This window comes from Pristiophorus japonicus, chromosome 13 (assembly GCF_044704955.1).
Source record: "Pristiophorus japonicus isolate sPriJap1 chromosome 13, sPriJap1.hap1, whole genome shotgun sequence".
Taxonomy (NCBI): domain Eukaryota; kingdom Metazoa; phylum Chordata; class Chondrichthyes; family Pristiophoridae; genus Pristiophorus; species Pristiophorus japonicus.
In genome coordinates, this window is record NC_091989.1 from 116,291,102 (window position 1) to 116,312,919 (window position 21,818).

The 21,818-nt window shown below is 43.6% G+C and overlaps 2 protein-coding genes across 2 annotated transcripts in view; both read right to left on the minus strand.

Annotated features, from left to right (window-relative positions):
* pllp (plasmolipin) overlaps window positions 1–5,806 on the minus strand; it is a 41,479-nt gene extending 35,673 nt beyond the window's left edge. The window contains exon 1 of the mRNA XM_070896902.1: window positions 5,520–5,806. Within this exon, the coding sequence (XP_070753003.1) occupies window positions 5,520–5,660 (141 nt within the window). The 5' untranslated portion in view covers window positions 5,661–5,806. The remainder of the gene's footprint in view (window positions 1–5,519) is intronic.
* Window positions 5,807–11,562: 5,756 nt separating this feature from the next.
* Window positions 11,563–21,818, minus strand: part of LOC139278784 (bifunctional arginine demethylase and lysyl-hydroxylase JMJD6-like) — a 30,202-nt gene continuing 19,946 nt past the window's right edge. Inside the window, exon 4 of the mRNA XM_070897913.1 lies at window positions 11,563–15,736. Coding sequence (XP_070754014.1) covers window positions 15,651–15,736 — 86 coding nt within the window. The 3' untranslated portion in view covers window positions 11,563–15,650. The remainder of the gene's footprint in view (window positions 15,737–21,818) is intronic.

Below are 21,818 nucleotides of genomic sequence, written 5' to 3' on the forward strand. Positions count from 1 at the left end.
GAAAAAGTAACGTTCGCCACAACCAGCAGAGGACCGGATAGCAATTACCACACTCCGAGAGAGTACAATAAAACTCTCACAATCTGACAACATCCTAATATCAGATCACACACATCTCACAATCCCTGAAATTCCTACCCCTCACCTTTCTTGCTCACCAATCTGTGGGAAGATCAGTGAGAACAATCAAAAAATCACTGGAACTGCGCATGCGGAACTACTTTATTTCACAAGAACACAAGAAATAGGAGCAGGAGTAGGCCATTTGGCTCCTCAAGCATGCTACACCAGTTAATAAGATCGACCTGATCTGATCATGGACTCAGCTCCACTTCCCTGCCCGTTCCCCATAACCCTTTATCCCCATAATCGCTCAAAGATCTGTCTAACTCCACCTTAAATATATTCAATGACCGAGCCTCCACAGCTCTCTGGGCAGAGAATTCCACAGAATTACAACCCTTTAAGAGAAGAAATTACTCCTCATCTCAGTTTTAAATGAGCGTTCACTTATTCTGAGACTGTGCCTCCTAGTTTTAGTTTCCCCCATGAGTGGAAATATCCTCTCTGCATCCATCTTGTCCAGCTCTCTCATTACCTTATATGTTTCAATAAGATCACCTCTCATTCTTCTGAACTCCAATGAGTATAGACCCAATCTACTTAATCTATCTTCAACCCCTTCATCTCCGGAATCAACCTAGTGAACTTTCTCTGAACAGCCGCCAATGCAAGTATATCCTTTCTTAAATACGGAGATCAAAACTGCACGCAATACTCCAGGTGTGGCTTCACCAATACCCTGTACAGTTGTAGCAGGACTTCTCTGCTTTTCTACTCTATCCCCCTTGCAATAAAGGCCAACATTCCATTTGCCTTCCTGATTACTTGCTGTACCTGCATACTTGCTGTACCTTCCTGATTACTTGCTGTACCTTCATGCATACAGGTCCCTCTGTACTGAAGCACTTTGCAATTTTTCTCCATTTATATTATAATCTGCTTTTCTATTTTTTCTGCCAAAGTGGATAGCTTCACATTTTCCAATATTATACTCCATCTGCCAAATTTTTGCCCACTCACTTAGCCTGTCTATATCCCTTTGCAGATTTTATGTGTCCTCCTCGCAATTTGCTTTCCCACCCATCTTTGCACTCGGTCCCTTCATCTAAGTCATTAATATAGATTGTAAATAGTTGAGGCTCCAGCACCGATCCCTGTGGCACCCCAGTAGTTACTGTTTGCCAACTAGAAAATGACCTGTTTATCCCGTCTCTCTGTTTTCTGTTGGTTAGCCAATCCTCAATCCATGGTAATATATTACCCTCAACACCGTGAACTTTTATCTCGTGCAGTAATCTTTTATTAGGTACCTTATCGAATGCCTTCTGGAAATCCAAATATATCACATCCACTGGTTCCCCCTTATCCACCCTGCTCATTACATCCTTGAACTCCAGCAAATTTGTCAAACACGATTTCCCTTCCATAAAACCATGCTGACTCTGCTTGATTGAATTATGCTTTTCCAAATGTCCTGCTACTGCTTCCTTAATAATGGACTCCAGCATTTTCCCAACGACAGGTGTAAGGCTAACCAGTCTATAGTTTCCTGCTTTCTGTCTGCCTCCTTTTGTTTTTAAACAGAGGCATTACATTTGCGGTTTTCCAATCCGCTGGGACCTCCCCAGAATCCAGGGAATTTTGGTAGATTACAAACAAAGCATCCACTATCTCTGCAGCTACTTCTTTAAGGACCCTAGGATGCAAGCCATAAGGTCCAGGGGATTTGTCCGCTTTTAATCCCATTATTTTACCGAGTACTACTTCTTAATGACAATGATCGTATTTAATTCCTCCCTCCTTATAGCCCCTTGATTATCCAATATTAGGATGTTTTTAATGTCTTCTACTGTGAAGACCGATATAAAATATTTGTTCAAAGTCTCTGCCATTTCCCTGTTCCCCATTATTAATTCCCCAGCCTCATCCTCTAAGGGACTAACATTTACTTTAGCCACTCTTTTCCTTTTTATGTACCTTACTATCTGTTTTTATATTTTGTGTTAGTTTACTTTCTTAATCTATCTTCCCTCTCTTCATTATTGTTTAAATCATTCTTTGCTGGCTTTTAAAAGTTTCCCAATCCTCTAACCTCCCACTGGTCTTGGCCACATTGTATGCCCTTGTTTTCAATTTGATACCATCCCTTATTTTGTTGGCAACAGTCGCGTCCTTTAGAAAATACTCCAATTTATCTTTCATGGGTCAAATGTGGATGACCTCACACTTGCCCACACTGAACTCCATTATCCATAGTTTTTACCTACTCACTTAATCTGTCTCTGTCCCATTTGCACAACTTACTGTCTCTCCTAATTTAGTGTCATTTCCAAATTTAGATCTACAACTCTATATTGCTTTATCCAAGTCATTATTAAATATTAATGAAATGCTGAGGCCCCAGAATAGATCCCTGAGGAATAGTACTTGTCACATGCTACCAATCAGAGTATCCATACTCTCTGTCTCCCATCTCCCAACCAATTTCCAACCCAAGTCAAAAGGCTGCCTCCAATTCCATGCACTCTCTTTTTTGTTAATCTCGGGTGGAACCTTATTGAATGCTTTCTGGCAGTCCACGTAGATAATGTCCATAGACACTGCCTTATTAGTAATCTCCTCAAAAAGGTTCAACTAGACATGACTTACCCTTAACAAAACCATACTGGCTGTCTCTAATCAGATCATTTGTTCAAGTGCTCAGTCACTCTATCCCTAATGACAGATTTTAGTAGCTTCCCCACAATGGACCTTTAATTGACAGGTCTGTATTCACCTGTCTTCTTTATCCCATCCTTCTTCAATAATGGAGTGACATTGGCAATTTTTCAATCCAAGGGGACAATTCCTGAATCGAGTGTTTTGGAGGATCATGACTAAAGCATCTGCAATTTCCTCTCTCACTTCTTTTCACACCCTGTGGTGGAAACCATCAGGTCCTGGAGACTTATATATCCCAACTCCCATTATTTGCTCCATTACCGTTTGTTTTATATGTATTGAATCCAATGAGTTCCTCCCCTTGATTTATTTTTAGTTTCCCTTCTATCACTGGCATTTTAACCTTTCTACTGTGAAAATGAATAAAAAGTACTTGCTTAATAAATCTTCCATTATCTTGTTGTCTGCATCACCTGCGTCTGTCTTTAATGGGCCCGTTTCTCCCTTAGCCATTGCTTAGCCACTTTGTACCCTTCCTTCCAAGTCACAATGGTTGTTGGTTCAAACCCCACTGTAGGACTTGAACACATCATCTAAGTTTGTATTTCAGTGCAGTACTGAGGGAGTGTTGTATTGTCAGAGGTGTTGCCTTTTGGGTGAGAATAATTTGAGGCCCTGTCAGTCTTGGGTAGATGTAAAAGATTCCATGGCACTTTTTGAAGAAGAGCAGGGAGTTTTTCTTGTGCCAACATTTACCCCTCAACCAACACCAGAAAACAGATTGCCGGGACATTCATCTGATTGCTGTTTGTGGGAGCTTGCTGTGTGGAAATTGACTGTTGTTTGTCTACATAAACATGACGACACGTCAAAAGTAATTTATTGGATAAGAGGCAGTTTGGGACACCCCGAGGCCATGTAAAATGTAGATGTATGCAAGTTTTTTCCTCCTTTCTAATGTGGTGTCATGTTTGTGTTATTTATCTGAACCCCAATTGTGTCAGGAAATCTGTATCCAAATATAATAGGGCATATTATTTTATTTTGTGCATAGGCATCTGTTGGAATGTGTGTGTGCAGTGCTCCCTGCCCAGCTTTCTGCTTGTGCTCTGACCAAGAAATTATCTACATCCGAGAGGAAAAAAGGTTACAGCCCCAATGATGTCAAGGCCTCGTCCCCACCCTATTGTAACCATCTCCACCAGCCATATGAGTCCACATTCACCATCCGCTTCTCCGATACCAGATTGCTGCTTGTTCCTGCACCTTCCATTGAAGCACTGCCCTCTGCCACACCCTCCCAGGATCCCTGCACTTTGCCACTTTCTTTCATGTGTTCAAAACTCCTCCTGGCCTGAGCCTAGGATACCTACTGCCACCTGACATGGTTATCATTGTCTATAGAAGGGTCTCATATAACGGATTATTCCAAATACACTTCACCAGCGAGCACTTGTCGGTCATGATTGGTGTGAATGTGTGCTCAAAGTACATAAACGTGCTTATTTTAAGAGATCGATTGAAGTTTTCATTGTGGATACAGTAAAACTGGGTCTTCAGTGTGTGTATTCAATAAGATAAGCTAGTTGGATTCTAACCAACACAGAAAATTCCCATTGCTCAATTACTGGCAATATGTTCTGATGGAGGCTATTTGCGCTCACTTTATAAATCTTCGCCCACATATTGCCAAGTCAAATGATGATCCACACGGTATGGGACAGATTCATATTTTACCTCTGAACCAAGTTGTTTAACTGGATGTTTAACTGAAACAGAACACGTTAGGGTATTAGTGAGGGCGAGATGGAAAGATCTGCTCAATGGCCTGTAAGTATTGTATTTACTCGAGCAATAGTCCCAGCCTGTGTAGCTGGAGTTCTAAAGTTGAAGCCGTACTGCTAATAGCTTGGTTACTAGGCAACCGGGCTTCTTTGCACACTTGACCCAAAGCAGCCACGATTAAATAATACAGTATCCACTTTGGAAACTTCAATCGATTTCCTAAAATGAGCAAATTCTGCATTTTGAGCATTCATTCACACCAACAAGTAATCACTGGTGAAGTGTATTTGGGACGATCCATTATGGGAGACCCTTCTACAGACAGTGGCGATCACATGTGCTTTCCACGTCGGGCGGTAGTGGGTAACCCAGACTTACTGGTCACGGCATGAGAAGACCCCCGGCCCCCACTGATCAGGATGGGCAGAATCTTCCTCCCCGGGGCACGGGTTGCCCTTCAGTGCTGGGGAGACCCACCAAGGTTCACAGCTGTTGGGGGATGGCCAGGTTTCAAGCAGCAGAGCAAGTGAAGCAAGCACTGTTGCAGTGCTCCAGTCAAGTGCTGCAGGTTATACTGGTTTATATGTTAAATATTCCTGTTACAGCTGGTTACACATAATGGCACACTGTAACCTTTCACTGTATCATTTGGAGCTCTCTCCTTTAACCCTTTAGTCTATCCACTCCCATTGTCTATAGCACCTAATTATAAATCAACAACTCTCCAAAATAAGAAAACAAACCCTTGGACTCATTTTTAAAAAGGCAATGTTGGTAACTTGTCAATATGCAAATCTTCCGGCAACAGGAACACATGTAAATTCAAATATAGAATCATAGAGTGATTAGAGTACAGGGCGAGGCCATTCGGCCCATGCCGGCTCTCTGCACCGCCTCGACATATGTAAAGCAAAAAGCTGTCAGCCAACGGGTATTGGAGCATTTCGCTTTAAAACGAGCCATATATTGTTACAGGGAAGACATGCAAGATATGAAACGAATAAACTTACTAATTCCACGATCATCAATATTCCGATGAAGGATTTGAGGAAATTGATGTCCACTCCGATTGGGGAGAACCTGGAACTAACCGTGTTGCTGTAAGTGTCCGTGCTGGTCTGGGTGTTCACTTTGTCTGGAAAGTCTGCCATGGTAAAACAGGAGTTCAGTGGCTGCAGACCACTTCTTACAGTACAGACAGTGACTGGTTCAGAGTAAAGTTGGAGCAATGCTGCTGAACTCCATTCTCGCCCACTGGTCCGGCGGGAGATAACAGCCTGTGATTCTGCCAGGAACCTGTCTGGTGGCTGCACACTGCTGAGGGCGTTAACCACAGTTACATATTGACGCACACATCTGACACCGCTTGGCTGCTGAGCAAAATACATCTAACCCCTGTCAATTATTTCCTGTCCTCTGCCGTCCAATCATTGCTGTGTTCTAACTGCTTTCTATAAATGTTCTACATAAATAATCTCGCTGATGTTTGATCAGATAATGTTCTGTATCGATGTCTATCCCTAATTTCAAGCCTGTGATATGTGCGTTAATACGAACTGTTGAGTTAAATTCGTGAGTTTCACGCACCGGCACTTTCCCTCCCACCTTTCTGTTTTGACCATCTTTCCGAAGTCGCTGGTTGATTTGACGTGGGATACTGCAAACCAGTGTTACTCAGGTCTTGCTCCAATATTGTTTCTGTTACCCTTTTGGTAAAATTAAAGTGAACTGAGACAATAAAAAGTTGCAAATACACAGCAGGTATAAAAACAAAAGACTAGCTAATATTGAAGATAAAGGACTTCTTACGAACTGAGGTTGCTCCGAGTCACAGACAGAAATATTTAGCAAACTGCTCTCATATGTACTCCCACTACCTCCAATGCACGGACATTCTCCCTGTATAGGTAGGTGCCTTTGCAGTCTATGACCCATCAGAAACGGATAAATGGTTCGACTTTAGGGTTAGCCTTAGCTCAGTGGGTAGCACTTTCATCTCGGAGTCAGAAGGTTGTGGGTCCAAGTGCCACTCCAGAAACTTGAGCACAAAAATCTATGCTGACACTCCAGTGCAGTGCCGAGGGAGTGCTGCACTGTCTTGTGGATGAAACGTTAAACCAAGGGCCCATCTTTCCTATATATACAAAAGCAAAATACTGCAGATGCTGGAATCCAGAATAAAAGAAGAAAATGCTGGAAATCTCAGCAGATCAGGCATCTGTGGAGAGGAAGCAGAGTTAACGTTTCGGGTCGATGACCTTTCGTCAGAACTGGAGAGTGTTTGAAAAGAACAGATTCTTAACTAGCACTGAAAGGGGGAGAGGAAGAAAGAACAAAAGGGAAAGTCTGTGATCGAAACATAGAAAATAGGTGCAGGAGTAGGCCATTCGGCCCTTCGAGCCTGCACCACCATTCAATATGATCATGGCTGATCATGCAACTTCAGTACCCCACTCCTGCTTTCTCTCCATACCCCTTGATCCCTTTAGCCATAAGGGCCACATCTAACTCCCTGTTGAATATATCCAACGAACTGGCCTCAACAACTCTCTGCGGTAGGGAATTCCACAGGTTCACAATTCTCTGAGTGAAGAAGTTTCTCCTCATCTCGGTCCTAAATGGCTTGCCCCTTATCCTTAGACTGTGACCCCTGGTTCTGGACTTCCCCAATATCGGGAACAGTCTTCCTGCATCTAACCTGTGGAAGGCAGGAGAGATTAGAGAGATAAAAGGGTTGATGGCCAAATGTAAATGGTAATGCCAGGAGTTAGAAATACATTAGTCAAGATAGGGTGTGAATGGTGGGATAATGACCAACAGCCATTAAAGAAAAAGAGAGAAAAAGAAACAGACTCTGGGGGGGGTGGTAAGGGAGCCAAAGATTGGACGCGGTTACGCTCGGAAATTGTTGAAGTCGATGTTGAGTCCAGAAGGCTGTAAAGTGTCTAAATGAAAGATGAGCTTGTGTTGAGCTTTGTTGGAACAGTGTAGGAGACCGAGGACAGAGAGGTCAGAGTGGAGAATTCAAGTGACAGGTGACCGGAAGCTCAGGGTCACACTTATGGACTGAATGGAGTTGCTCCGCAAAGCGGTCACCCAATCTATGCTTGCTCTCCCCAAAGTAGAGACCATCACATTGTGAGCAGCAAAGACAGTATACTAAATTAAAAATACAAGTAAATTGCTGTTTCACCTGGATGGAGTATCTGGTGCCCTGGATAGTGGGAAGGGAGGAGGTAAAAGGGCAGGTGTTACATCTCCTGCGCTTGTACGGAAAGATGCCGCGGGAAGGGGAAGGGGAGCTGGGGGTGACTGCGGAATGGACCAGGGTGTCACGGAGGGAGCAGTCCCTTCGGAATGCTGAGAGGGGAGTGGAGGGGAAGATGTGATTGGTGGTGGGATCATGCTGGAGGTGGCAGAAATGGCAGAGGATGATCCATTGAATGTGGAGGCTGGTGGGGTGAAAGTTGAGAACAAGGGGAACCCTGTCATGGTTCTGAGAGGGAGGGGAAGGGGTGAGAATAGAGGTGCGGAAAATAAAACAGACAGTCAAGGGCAATGTTAACCACGGCGGAGGGGAATCCTCTGTTGAGGAAAAAGGAAGACATGTCAGAGGCACTAGTGTGAAAGGTGGCGTCGTCAGAGCAGATGCGACGGAGACGGAGAAACTGGAAGAATGGAATGGAGTCCTTACAGGATGTGGGGTGGGAGGAAGTGTAGTCCAGATAGCTGTGGGAGGCAGTGGGCTTTTAGTGGATACTGGTTGAAGGCCTATCTCCATAGATGGAGACTGAGCAGTCAAGGAAGGGAAGGGAAGAGTTGGAGATAGACCATGTGAAGGTGAGGGAAGGGTGGAAATTGGATGCAAAGTAAATAAAATTTCCAAGTTCAGGGCGAGAGCAGGAAATGGCACCGATACAGTCATCAATGTACCGGAAAAAGAGGAGAGGGAGGGGACCCGAGTAGGACTGGAACAAAGAATGTTCCACATATCCCACGAAAAGGCAAGCATAGCTAGGACCCATGTGGGTTGCCATAGCAACACCTTTAATTTGAAGGAAGTGAGTGGAGTTAAAGGAGAAGTTTTTCAATGTGAGAACATCTTCCCTCTCGGGTGGGGACCCCAGGACATGATTGGAAGAACAGGGGCGTTCTCTCCATATCCTGGCCAATATTTATCGAAGTGACTATTTGTGTTGTGCTTTTTCTGTTGAGTCCCTGCCCCCGATCCTCCCACATGAACTGGAAGTGCCAGAACCGGAAGCGTGGCCTCAAACTGGAATCAGTCCGACCACATGTGCTGCTGATCCTCCGAGCGCCTTCTGATGGACCGAGCCTACTGATCCTCCGCTGCCGAGCGGGCAGACAGAGAGGCAGCTGGGCAGGCAGGCAGACAGAGGCAGTCGAGCTCCCCGCTGGGCCACCGAGCCCTGGGCGGGGGAGTGGGGATTGGAGGGGGAAGAGAGCAGCGGGCAGAGAGAGCCGGGGGGGGGGGGGAAGAGAGAGTCTGGTTGGTGGGTGGGAGAGAGAGACGGGTGGTGGGGGGGGGGGGAGAAGAGAGGGAACTCGGGGAAGACAAATCATGTTCTTCCAACCCCCTTTACACCCACATCTGACATTGTTGGAGTGGATGAAATCCAGAAGTCACAACACTGATACTTCACGCCCAATAAACCTATTAACAATCTGCACACAATGCACCATCTGTGGCCCGGGGGGAGGGTGGGTAAGGGACTTAGGCTGGGGGAGGGATGCACTTGTACTGGGGTAAGGGACTTCAGCTGGCACTTGGTGACTTTTGGAGAGATCTATCCTCTGTGGCTTCTGGCAGCCAAAGTGCATCGAGTTACAATTTGCGAAGTCAGTGAGAACTTGGGCTGGACGGTTCTAGTTACACATTAGAGAGAATATTCAGGGTGTGACTTATCCTTCAAGGGGATCAATCAGAGACAAGGGGCGGCCATTTTTACAGTACAAATAAACACATCCAATATTTATCCCTCAAACAACATCTAAAACAAGATGATCCTATCATTTATCTCATTTGTTTGTGGGACCTTGCTGTGCATAAATTGGCTGCAGTGCTTCTCTATGTTACAGCAGTGACTACACTTCCAAAGTAATTCATTGGCTATAAAGTGCATTGGTGCTTCCTGCTGTAATGACGGGCGCTACGTAAATACAAGTTCGTTCTTTCTTGGTTGAATCAAGCTGCCTCATTTTATTGCTGGAGCCTTGTTAATGTGCTGACTGCACCTTATTTATTACTCTAGTTGTAAAGGTTTCGATAAGCAAAGTATCAGCCATTCCATTATTGTGAGGTTTTGATTTGCGTGATTCACTGTTTGATTTACATGTTGGGAAAAACCTTTGCAAAATAAGAAAAGAAATAAGGTCAATTTCACTGTCCAGCAATCTACTAAAATGGAAGGCATTCCATGGAAAATATATTTTCAACAAGTTCGGCACTCAATGAATGGTATAATTCTTCTTGAAGTATGATAAGGTGCATGTGGTAACAAATGAGGCAGCCTCCACCCCCACAACCGAAAGTATGACAAAGACTAATAAAGCCACTGACCCTTTAATCACTGAAATGATGCAGTAAATCAAAAACAGGTGTCTTCTTATAACTGCGGCCCTAAAGATGGGGGGAGGGATCCTTTTTAATTTCCTTTTCGTAGATGTAATTACTTTTGAATTTATGAAATAATTTCAAATTGTTTTTATAGTTGGAAGAACATTCCACTCAAACTACTGTGATGCGCTTCCCCCATTGGCTGTTACACGTAGCACGTACCAACCGAGCCAGAGGCCAGCAGGTCCCAGGTTCAATTCTTAGTCTGTGCTGAGTCACCTGCTCTCGGGGAGGGCATTGTAGTGCTACAATTCTGGCATCGCTGTCTCCTGGGTTCAGGAGAGAAATGTCAGCCAGGGCTCCTGCTTCTATCTCCTATTCAGTGACTCCTGCAGTGGTGCGTCGATACTGACTGAAGGCAGCATCAAGCTTGGCTGTCATACCCACCGCACTTACTGTGGTGGCCAAATTAAAGATGGCCAACTAAGTAATCTGAAAATGATTTACTGCTAGGAACCACATCAGTCATAGAACAAAGGTCCTTTCACAGAAAATAGCTGGTTCCAATTAGTGGGCAGAGCTAAATACACAGGCTCATCAAGGGTGAATAGTTATATTATTTGGGAAAGATAAGTACCTAGGCTGACCTAATAGAAAGCCACCCTTACCTTCTGCTGTCTCGCTGCCATGATTTGAGACCATAAAAATAACAAATGACGAGCAAAGTATGTTTTCACTCAAGTAATTAGAATTTGCTCATTATACATTGGCATATGTCTAAGGAATTGAAGTAATAAAAAATGAATCCTTGCAATAGAAGTTGTCACCTTGATTGGTTATGTAGCAGAATAGGTCAAATTAAATGTACTTTTGACACCCAAACCAGTTGAGTTTTGTAGCAGGAGTTCAGAGAGGCCTGGATAAATCTGCAAATGGTTCAGAGGGTTAAAGAAAGCAACAGTTTGTAAAATAAGATTTCTAAGCTGAAGAAATAATTTTTGTGAGGGAGGCACCTTTTTGCAGGTAAACGCATGGCAGTGACTTTCCACCCAGCCAGCACTGTGTTCAGGTTGGGGGTCGGATTTGGGAGTCAGGGGTAGGATTGGAGGAGGGGGTTGGGTGCTAGTGTTGGAAGCTCCTTGTTCGAACACAGTACTGGGGGAGGCGGGGGAGGGGGAAGAGAAGTCTGCACCCTGGGAATCAACCCACTTTATTTTTCTCTCCTAATTCTTTGACTCTTGCTCAGCCATTTTATCTCTTGTGAAACGACTTGGGACAGTTTACTACATTAAAGATGATAATACAAGTGCAAGTTGTATGGTGCGTTGGAATGGTGCTGGGCATGCTAAATTTCTGCTGGAATTTTAACAGTGTCAAATATAGCCCCTGGAAGTAGAATGACACTCACTGCAGATTATTATACTGTGACAAGTTTCATTATCATCGCGAAAGAGAATAAGTAGTGCAATAACCCATTATCACAGCAATGCTTTATTTCCATATAAATGTCGCATACATGAGTTACATCGAGTAACTTGAGAAATTTTGACAGTAAGTGTCTATCGGACCATTAAGTATTACAAAACAAGGTCAAGATAATCACATGACTAACAGTAATACAAGACCTTTAAACAACATACTAAGCACGTTATAATTACAAACACTGCAGTTACAGAAGTCTCATCACTAAACAAGCAATGCCATTAAATTTGGAGACAAATGTGTAACTGAGGTTAGCAGCTGCTGCATGTAATACGCTGAGCTTTGCACTTCAAAAGGACTTATCGTGCACTGCTTAGAATGATGCTTAAACACAACGCTTAAAAGCTTACCTGCATTAGGGTGAAATACGGAATAATCGAAATATGGATGGGAATTACAGGCTCTAATTAAGGAGTTCGGAAGAGATCACAAGCAAATGTGAAGCGACACTCGTGACTCGTAAAGGCCACCCGAATCTTACAATCAAGTTACAGACTATAACTTCTTCTCTCATATTTATTATATACACTCATACACTATAGATACGCAGCATTAAAGTTTCCTTACAATTCTAAGCCAGGAGCACAGAGTATAGTTATGAGGTATTGTGCTGATTGGAACATTCAACTGGAGATGGTTTACAGCATCATGTGACAGATAGTGTCTCAGTGCACGATTTGCTGCTGCACATGCGTGCAAACAGTCTTGGAATGTGTCCAACCTAAGGCAATTCTGGAAGGAACCATTGCTAACTTGCCATTGTGTTCCCTTCCCTCACACTGGTGCCAGGAAATTCTCTTGGATAATTTTTTTCCCTCTTCTTAGACCAGCCGAGCTAAACATTATAAAATAGACACTTCAGTAGAGAATGAGCTTAAAAATATTAATGCCGTTGGGATAGAAATGGAGAAAATAATTGATAAATTAGCAAAACTAAAAGAGGATAAAATCCCAGGTCCAGATGGTATGCACCCACGTATACTCAAGGAAACTAGGGAGGAGATAGCCGAGGCACTAAATATATAAATCTCTATAGAAGAGGCAGTGCCAGAGGACTGACAGACAGCTAATGTTGTTCCTATATACAACATGGGAGATAGAACAAAACCTGGCTTATCAGTGCTAGGAAAGATACTAGAACTTATACTAAAAGTGTTAGAAGAACATGTAAAGACAGACAATATAATAGAAATAGTCAGCATGGATTCTGAAAGGCAAAGTCATGCTTAACTAACCTGACAGAATTCTTTGCAGAGGTAACAGAAAGAGTAGGCAAGGGTAATGCAATAGATGTCATATACTTGGATTTTCAAAAGGCCTTTGATGAAGTACCACACGGTCGGCTCATGACAAAGGCTAGGGCATGTGAGGTCAGAAAACAAATAACTGAATGGATAGCAAATTGGCTAAAAAATAGAAATCAGAGTAGGGATAAAGGCTAGTTATTCAGATTGGAGTAAGGTAGAAAGCGGTGTTCCACAAGGATTAGTGCTGGGACCATTGCTATTCATAATTTACAGTAATGGTTTGGACTTAGGAACAGGTAACTCAATATCAAAATTTGCAGATGGGTACCAAAAAGAGGAGGGGTATAGCTAACACTGAGGAAGAATAAAACATGATACGAGAAAACATTAGAAACTTGCAGACTGGGCAGTCAAGTTACAAATTAACTTTAACATAGATACATGTTTGGTGATGCACTTAGGTAGGAAAAACAGAAACATCAGCTACACCTTAGAAAATAAGAAACTGAATGGGGCAGAAGAGCAAAGGGATCAAGTGATACTCGTGAACAAATTAAAAGCAGCATTGCAGCTTAGCAAATAAATTAAAAATGCTAACAAAGCACTGGCATTTATTTCTAGGGGTACAGAATTCATAAGTGAAGTTATGTTAAACTTGTATAGGACCCTGGTCAGGCCGTACTTGTGCATAGTTCTGGTCACCATACTATAAAAAGGACATCGAAGCACTGGAGAAAGTGAAAAAAAGATTTACCAGAGCTGAGAGATTACAGCTATCAGGAAAGATTGAACGGCTTGGGGCTTTTTTCTTTAGAAAAAAGACTGAAGAGACCTGATCGATGTGTTTAAAGTTATGAATGGGTTGGGGAGGGTAGATGTGGAGAGAATGTTTCCACTTGTGCGAGAATCCAAAACTAGGGGCCATAAATACAAGATAGTTACTGATAAATCCAGGAGAGAAACACAGGGACATTTCTTTACTCGCTACCAAAGCAAGTGGTTGAGGCGAATAGTTTAGATGATTTTAAAAGGAAACTAGACGAGTACATGAGAGAAAAGCGAATAGAAAGATATGCTGAAAGGCTGAGATGAGGAATGGGAGGAGACTGGTATGGAGTATAAACAGACGAGTTGGGCCAAATGGCCTGTTTCTATGTTGCACATTCTATCTAATTCTATGTACTATTTTTAAATTTTGTTTCTGTATAAAGACAATACACATAGGAAAATTAATGGATGCCAGAAAATCTCCTGTTTATCATTTAAGGCTATTTAAATGAATTCCTGATCCCAGTACCAGCAAGAAGCTACCAGATTTGAGTAAGTTGTACACAATTCTGGCTCCAGATATTCTCTATTCTGGGCAAAACCAATTATATACAGTAGAGCCTTGAGAAAGAAAGTGATTGCGTCTGGGAAGTAGCTGGGCCATACAGCCCAGGAAGGTCTCATATTTCATCAGGGGCAAGTTAGCACATCTCAGATGGGGTGGCCTCAGCTCCCTGAGTTAGGGAAGCAAAATCTTGCCAGGGTATCCGTTCTGGATCACGATCCAGCAGCCGCTGCTTGAGGCACATTTGAGTGGACATTGCTGTGAAATCTCCTACAGTCAAATAGCCATGAGATACTCATAGAAACATAGAATGGTTACAGCACGGAAGGTCATTCGACCTCTCGAGCCCGTGCCGACTCTCAGCTAGTCCCACTCCCGTGTCCCCATTGCCCTGCAATTTTTTTTCTTTTGGATACTTATCCCACTCCCCTTTGAAAGATAAAATTGAGTCTGCCTCCCCCATCCTTTCAGGCAGTGCATTCCGGATCTTAACCATTTGCTGTGTAATAAAGTCTTTTCTTCGGTTGCCTTTGGCTCTTTTGCCAATCACCTTAAATCTGTGTCCTCTGGTTCTCGACCCATCTGCCAATGGGAACAGTTTCTCTCTATCTACTCTGTCCAGACCCCTCATGATTTTCAACACCTCTATCAAATCTCCTCTCAATCTTCTCTGCTCCAAGGAGAACAATCCTCGCTTCTCCAGTCTATCAACGTAACTGAAGTCCCTCATTCCTGGAATCATTATCGTAAATCTTTTCTGCACCTTCTCCAAGGCCTTCACATTAGTGTGGTGCCCAGAATTGGACACAGTGCTCCAGTTGGGCCGAACCAGAGCCTGAAGTGAATGGGAGAATATAGCAGGAAAACTGGAGAGACAGCTATGGTTTGACATCCGTTGAAGTATTCAGGCCAGAGAGCTGAAGAATGGCTGGAGAGGTGGGGGGAGGGAGGGAGTGAGGGGGAGGGAGTGAGGGGGAGGTAAATAAGGCACTATTTCTGAAACCTGCATGAATTTGGTTGGAGCACTCTATGACTAACTTTACATTTTCTGTTTGGAGGACTTCCAAGGAAATATTGACACACTCCTGGGCACCTCCACTTCCAGTCTTATTTTCTGAAAGACAACTATCCAAAAGGAAAAGTGTTATTTCTGCAAGAAATGTTTTTTAAATTTTTTTTAAAAAGATAGTGACAGAAATAGTGTGTTAGTGAGTTCCATTTACCTCTATTGCACTGGTTTAAATGTTCAGAATTACCAAACAATAATGAATATTCTTAAACAAAGTTTTAAAAGACTGCCAGTTAAGAGAGACGTACAATCTCCTCAGTTGACCACCATTTGAGGTTGTGTGGAATTGTCCTCCAATGCCCACATCTGGGATTACACCGAAACTAAAACGGAGTCGGTAACCAATCCTGCAGTCCTTCTCCATTCTTCCTCTGATGCCATAACAATGTGGCGTTAAGTGTTTCTTTTCCCGAAGTTCAGACTTGGTGGAGCTCAGTCATATTCCGAACCGATAGTAATGCTGAGCTCTTCTCCCAAAATGTGCGTTTTGTGAAACCATTTATTCGTGTCCAGCACAACTAAAAGGGAGAGGAAAACAAAGTTACAGCAACAACAACCATGCTTTTCAGTGTACACCACCCGTTTACTTATCTAATAGGGTAAGGGTTAGAACAATGTCACAACTTCTGCTAAGTGCCCGGGGTTGCTGTGAAGTGTGCAAGGTCTGCAGAACATTAGATACATGTGTGTAGAGGCGTGTAGCAACTTCTCGCCTACAACACAGACCAACTGCAGGTAAGCCGCTGAATACAAAGTACCATCTGCATACTGCCTGATCCTCCCCACAATAGAAATGAGCTGGGATGCATGCAATCGTGGGCACAGGTTTTGGTAACTTATGATGGGTTGAAGATATAATCAGACATCTTGGTTTTTATGCAAGATTCCCCTTTTTAAGTAACCAACTTGAAGGCTAATTTCTAATGCTTTGTTCTAAAAGTCACTTGCCCTTGAGTTCGGCTTTGGCAGCTCTATGTCTTGTCCTTTGCTCCTCGGTTTACTCTCCATTCTATCACAGCTGATCAGTAAAAGAGTAGAGGTGACCACTTAATAGTTAAGTGATTATAAACCCCAATCTCAAATTGTGTACTTTCTTCAGCTATCTTGTATTCACTTGTGCTAACAGGAATAAACAGCTAAAATAATTAAAGTTAGTGAGTAACTTTTCACCCAGCTATTAACAAACACATTTACAGTGGATATATTGAATAACTTCAACTACTTCACATATGTCCTTACTATACAGTACAAATGCACACGAGGCCCATACTTGAGAGGTCACTCTGTGACCAGTAACCTTTATTAGCCAGCACTGAAGTGAAGAAGGTGGGTGGAGCTTCCCCTTTTATACCTGAAAGTCCAGGTTAGGAGTGTCTCCCACAAGTTCACCACCTTGTGGTCAGTGTTCTCACAGTGTACAACTTAGGTCAGTTTATACATGGGTTACAATGATAGTTGAATACATGACAACATAGGCTAACTGCAGCAAGTTAGAGAAATGAAATGTTGCACAAACTTTATATTGAAATCCACTGATGCGTGATTTAGTTTAAAGTGATGTGGGACTTCAGAAGTCTGTTATTGAGAATAATATGAACACTGTGCAGTTACTGAGTCATCTAGATCACTGATTTTCCTGTTTGCAAATGTGACAATAAATTACATCAGCGCACAGAACTGATCATGTGTGTAGGGCGGGGGAGGGGGTCATTTTGATGATGCAACTGCTATGGAAAAAGCTGCAGTGAACATTACACAGCTGTACATCACAGCTTTTTGTGGGTTTATGATGATAATATACGAGTTCACAGTGAAGTGGCCTTACACCTGTAATTGCAAAACAAACAATTAGTGCTATTCAGAGACTTCTAACTAAGGCCTGGGGGCTCTGTGACACTTCTCTAATCAAAACTTCTTTTTATTATCTGTACTTCATAGTTACGATGCAAATCATACTTGGAAAGGAAGCCTGCACCTGTGATGCAAATCATTTTTTTTTTAAAACAAGAGGCCAGATTTTTGAGAAGTTTGCGATCGGGTTTTCCCTGCAATTTGACTTTCCGCAGCAAAAACCCACTCGCAAAGCCCGGGCAGGATCCTCAGCGTGTCGTTTGCGGCGGCGATGGGACATACCGCCGGTGAGAGGAGCACCGACGTGCAACGTCACAGATTGTGTTACCGTTGGACTTTCGGATCTCTCCTGACCCATACGCCGCGTCCAGAATACCTGTTGGTGCAGCCTGCCAGAAGCGGTAAGTATGAAAATCCCGCAAAAAAGGTAAGTTAAAGTTTTTAGTTTTTATTCAACGATTCAATAGATAAGTGTCTTGTAAATGTTTTTTGAAAGTTTGTTGGAATTCCCCACCCCCACACTCTAATAACAACAATTTGCATTTATATAGCACCTTTAACATAGTAAACCATCCCAAGGTGCTTCACAAGAGCGTTAGATAAAATTCGATCCCGAGCCTGAGATATTAGGACAGGAACCCAAAAGCTTGGTCAAAGAGGTAGGTTTTAAGAAATAACTTAAAGGAGGCGAGATAGAGGTGGAAAGGCTTGGGAAAGGAATTCCAGAGTTTAGGGCTGAGGCAGCTGAAGGCACAGCAGCCAACAGTGGAGCGATGGAAATCAGGGATGTGCAAATGGCCAGAATTGGAGGAGCACAGACATCTTGAAGGGTTGTAAGGCTGGAGGAGGGTACAGAGATGGGGCGGGACAGGGCAGTGGAGGGATTTGAACACACGGGTGAGAATTTTAAAATAAAGGCATTGCCGGACTGGGAACCAATGGAAATCAGTGAGCTAATGGGTGAACAGGACATTAGGACATCGGCAGCAGAGCTTTGGATGAGCTCAAGTCAATGGATGGTGGAAAGTGGTAGGCTGGCCAGAAAAGCTTTGGAATAGTCAAGTCTGCAGGCAACAAAGCCACGGATGAGGGTTTCAGCAGCAGATTGGCTGAGGCAGGGGTGAAGACTGGCGATAACACAGAGGTGGAAGTAGTCATTCTTGGTGATGGAGAGTGTTATGTATGCAACCCTAGGTAACCTGTATCATACCACCACCAGAGGGCATAGCTGTTGGAGTCCCAAGGGATCCCAGCATCTCTTGGGAGCACTGTATATAAGCAGGCCTCCTATGCTATACCAGCGCTAAGGTCACACTTACTCATGTCTACAGTACATTACTTTATTGTGAGCATAACAGAGAGGATATAGGTTTGGAAGCTCAGCTCAGGCTCAAATGGTTGCAAATGTTCTGGTTCAGCCCCAGACAGTGGCCAGGAAGGGGGGATGGAATCGGTGGCTAGGGTACAGAGTTTGTGGCGAGGACCAAAGACAAGGGCTTCAGTCTTCCCAATATTTAATTGGAGCAAATTTCTGCTCATCAAACAGACAAGCAGCGTGACAAATCAGAGGTAGTGCAAGGGTCGAGAGAGGTGGTGGCGGGGTACAGCTGGGTGTCGTCAGCATACATGTGGAATCTGACTATGTTTGCAGATAATATTGCAGTACTCTTATTTGGGTACAGAATTGGCTGCATTGGCCTGATTCCTCTTCTAGGCATACAGTTTTATTTAATATAATTTGTCTAGCATTTGACTGTTGCATCGAGGCAACAAAACACATTTGTTTTATACTTTTTCTCTAAGGCCACAAAAATCATAGCAGTTTGGACTGTAGCAATCTTACTGAACACCAATAATTCACTCCACAGCAAATCAAGAAGGGTATTCTGGTTAATGTTAGAACCCTCCTTTCCCCATCACCCTTCCACAAAATGGTGGCCAAATGGAACTGAGGCTGGAGTCAAGCAAGAGCCAACTTTGCCATCAACATACGCAACTATTGTGAAGACAATCATATTTTTGTCTAGCTTCAAAGTTATATAAGCTTTTGTGTATAATTCTCATCATAAAAGTTTAACTGGGGAATAAAGTCAGTAACCGTAGTTCTGACAATAAAACGTGACTGGCTGCACAAGGTAACTGAGGAGCACACCGCATCAGTAAGTCCAGAATTGCAACCACTTATAAAGAGTTGGGGATGGGGTGGAGATATGTCTCAATTAACATTTAAGCTGCACACCTGCAGTAATACAGGACATGGAGACACAGTGTACCGCAGGGGGCAACACAAAACCATATCCCAGTCCTATTAATGATCCTTTTAGTTTGGTCATTCAGTGAGCAGTCTGAAAAATGCAGTAGAGAAACTGAGAATTAAGAAATGAGCACATCTATCTTTAACATGCAACACCTTGACGTTTTACTTGTGTGTAATAATTTTGCAAGTGGAAATGATTATATCAAAAGCTGACATGCATTAATGATCTGGATAGAGACATCAGGGGAATGGGCTGCAAGTTTGTCTGCCGGCATATCTACATGCAATGGAGGAAATGGACCCCTGTCTGGCAGATATCTTTCAATATAGATAATGTAGCATGAGGCATTCGAGCAAGGGCAATTCCAGGCACACATACACCATGCAGGGTTGCATCCTCTAGGATACTGAGCGGGAGAAGGAGCTGGAAGTTATAGTTCATGAATCACTGAAGGTCCATGAATAGTGCCATGAGTATGTTGTGAAAGTGACTAAGATGTTAGGATGTATTGCCAAAGCAATTAAATATAAAAGTACAGGTGCGACGTCCAAAATCCGGAGTTCCGCAATCCGCAATCTGGACTGATCCGTGGCGGGGTCATCCGAAAACCGGAAAATATTCCGAAATCCAGACACCCCCGCCTCGGCCCCCTGGCCTCAGCACGACCTCCCCTAGCTCTGGCCGCCCGATCTCCCTCCTGCCTCGACTCGACCCGACCTCCCCGCCCCGCCTGGCCTGACCTCCCTCCACCTCAGCCGACACCCCACCCCGGTCTCAGTCCAACCTTTCCCCCCCACACCACTCCCCACCTCACTGACCAACTCCCCCCACCGGCAACCCGACCGAATTCCCCCCAGCCTGACCACAGCACCATGGTACAGGGGGCCATTCAAGTGGTGGTGGTAGAGGACAGTATCATTAGGGGAATAGATACTGTTCTCTGCAGCCGAGAGCGTGAGGCCCGAAGGCTGTGTTGCGTACTTGGTGCCAGGGTTAAGGACATCTACTCTGGCCTGGAGAGGAATTTGGAGTGGGAGGGGGAAGATTCAGTTGTCGTGGTCCACGTGGGTACCAACGACATAGGTAGGACAAACAAAGAGGTTCTGCTGAGGGAGCATGAGCAGCGAAGGGCCAAATTAAAAAGCAGGACTACAAAAGGTAATAATCTCTGGATTACTATCTGAGCCATGAGCAAATGTGCATAGGGTAAATAAGATCAGAGAGCTAAACACGTGGCTCGAAGACTGGTGTGGGAGAAATGGGTTTTGGTTCGTGGGACACTGGCACCAGTACTGGGGTAAGAGCGAGCTGTTCCGTAAGAATAGGCTCCTCTTAGACCGTGCTGGGACTAGGGTCCTGGCGAATCAAATAACTAGGGCTGTAGAGAGGGCTTTAAACTAATTAGTTGGGAGGGGTGGGGGGCGGGAGGGTTCAAGTGAGCAGAAATTTAAAAAGTCAAAGAATAAGGAGAAGGCAATAGAGCAGGGTAGCACTGCGGGGAATGAAAACCAGAGCGTGACAGGAAGGGACAAAATGTATAAACATATAGGTATATCAGAAAGTGGGGTCAAAGCAGGAAAAAAATGGTAAAAAAACAAATTTAAAAACTCTTTATCTGAATACACGCAGCATTCGTAACAAAATAGATAGTGGATAGTCAAGGGGCTATGGGGAGGGGGGGGGGGCGGAGGAACTTACCACAATCACAATCACTAAGGAGGTGGTACTCACTAAGGATAATGGGACTAAAGGTGGATAAATCCCCTAGATCTGATGGCTTGCATCCTAGGGTCTTGAGAAGTAGCAGCAAGGATTGTGGATGCATTGTTTGTAATTTACCAAAATTCCCTGGATTCTGGGAGGTTCCTAGCAGATTGGAAAACTGCAAATATAACGCCCCTATTTAAAAAAGGAGCCAGACAAAAAGCAGGAAACTATAGACCAGTTAGCCTAACATCTGTGGCTGGGAAAATGTTGTAGTCCATTATTAAAGAAGCAGTAGCAGGACATTTGGAAAAGCATAATTCAGTCAGGCAGTCAGCATGGATTTATGAAGGGGAAGTCATGTTTGACAAATTTTCTGGAATTCTTTAAGGATGTAACGAACAAGGTGGATAAAGGAGAACCAGTGGATGTGGTGTATTTGGACTTCCAGAAGGCATTTGACAAGGTGCTACATAAAAGGTTACTGCACAAGATAAAAGTTCATGGGGTTGGGGGTAATATATTAGCATGGCTAGAGGATTGGCTAACTAACAGAAAACAGAGTGTCGGGATAAATGGTTCATTCTCGGGTTGGCAATCAGTAACTAGTAGGGTGCTGCAGGGATCAGTGCTGGGACCCCAACTATTTACAATCTATATTAACGACTTAGATGAAGGGACTGAGCATAATGTAGCCAAGTTTGTTGACGATACAAAGATTGGAGGAAAAGCAATGTATGAGGACACAAAAAACCTGCAAAAGGACATAGACAGGCTAAGTGAGTGG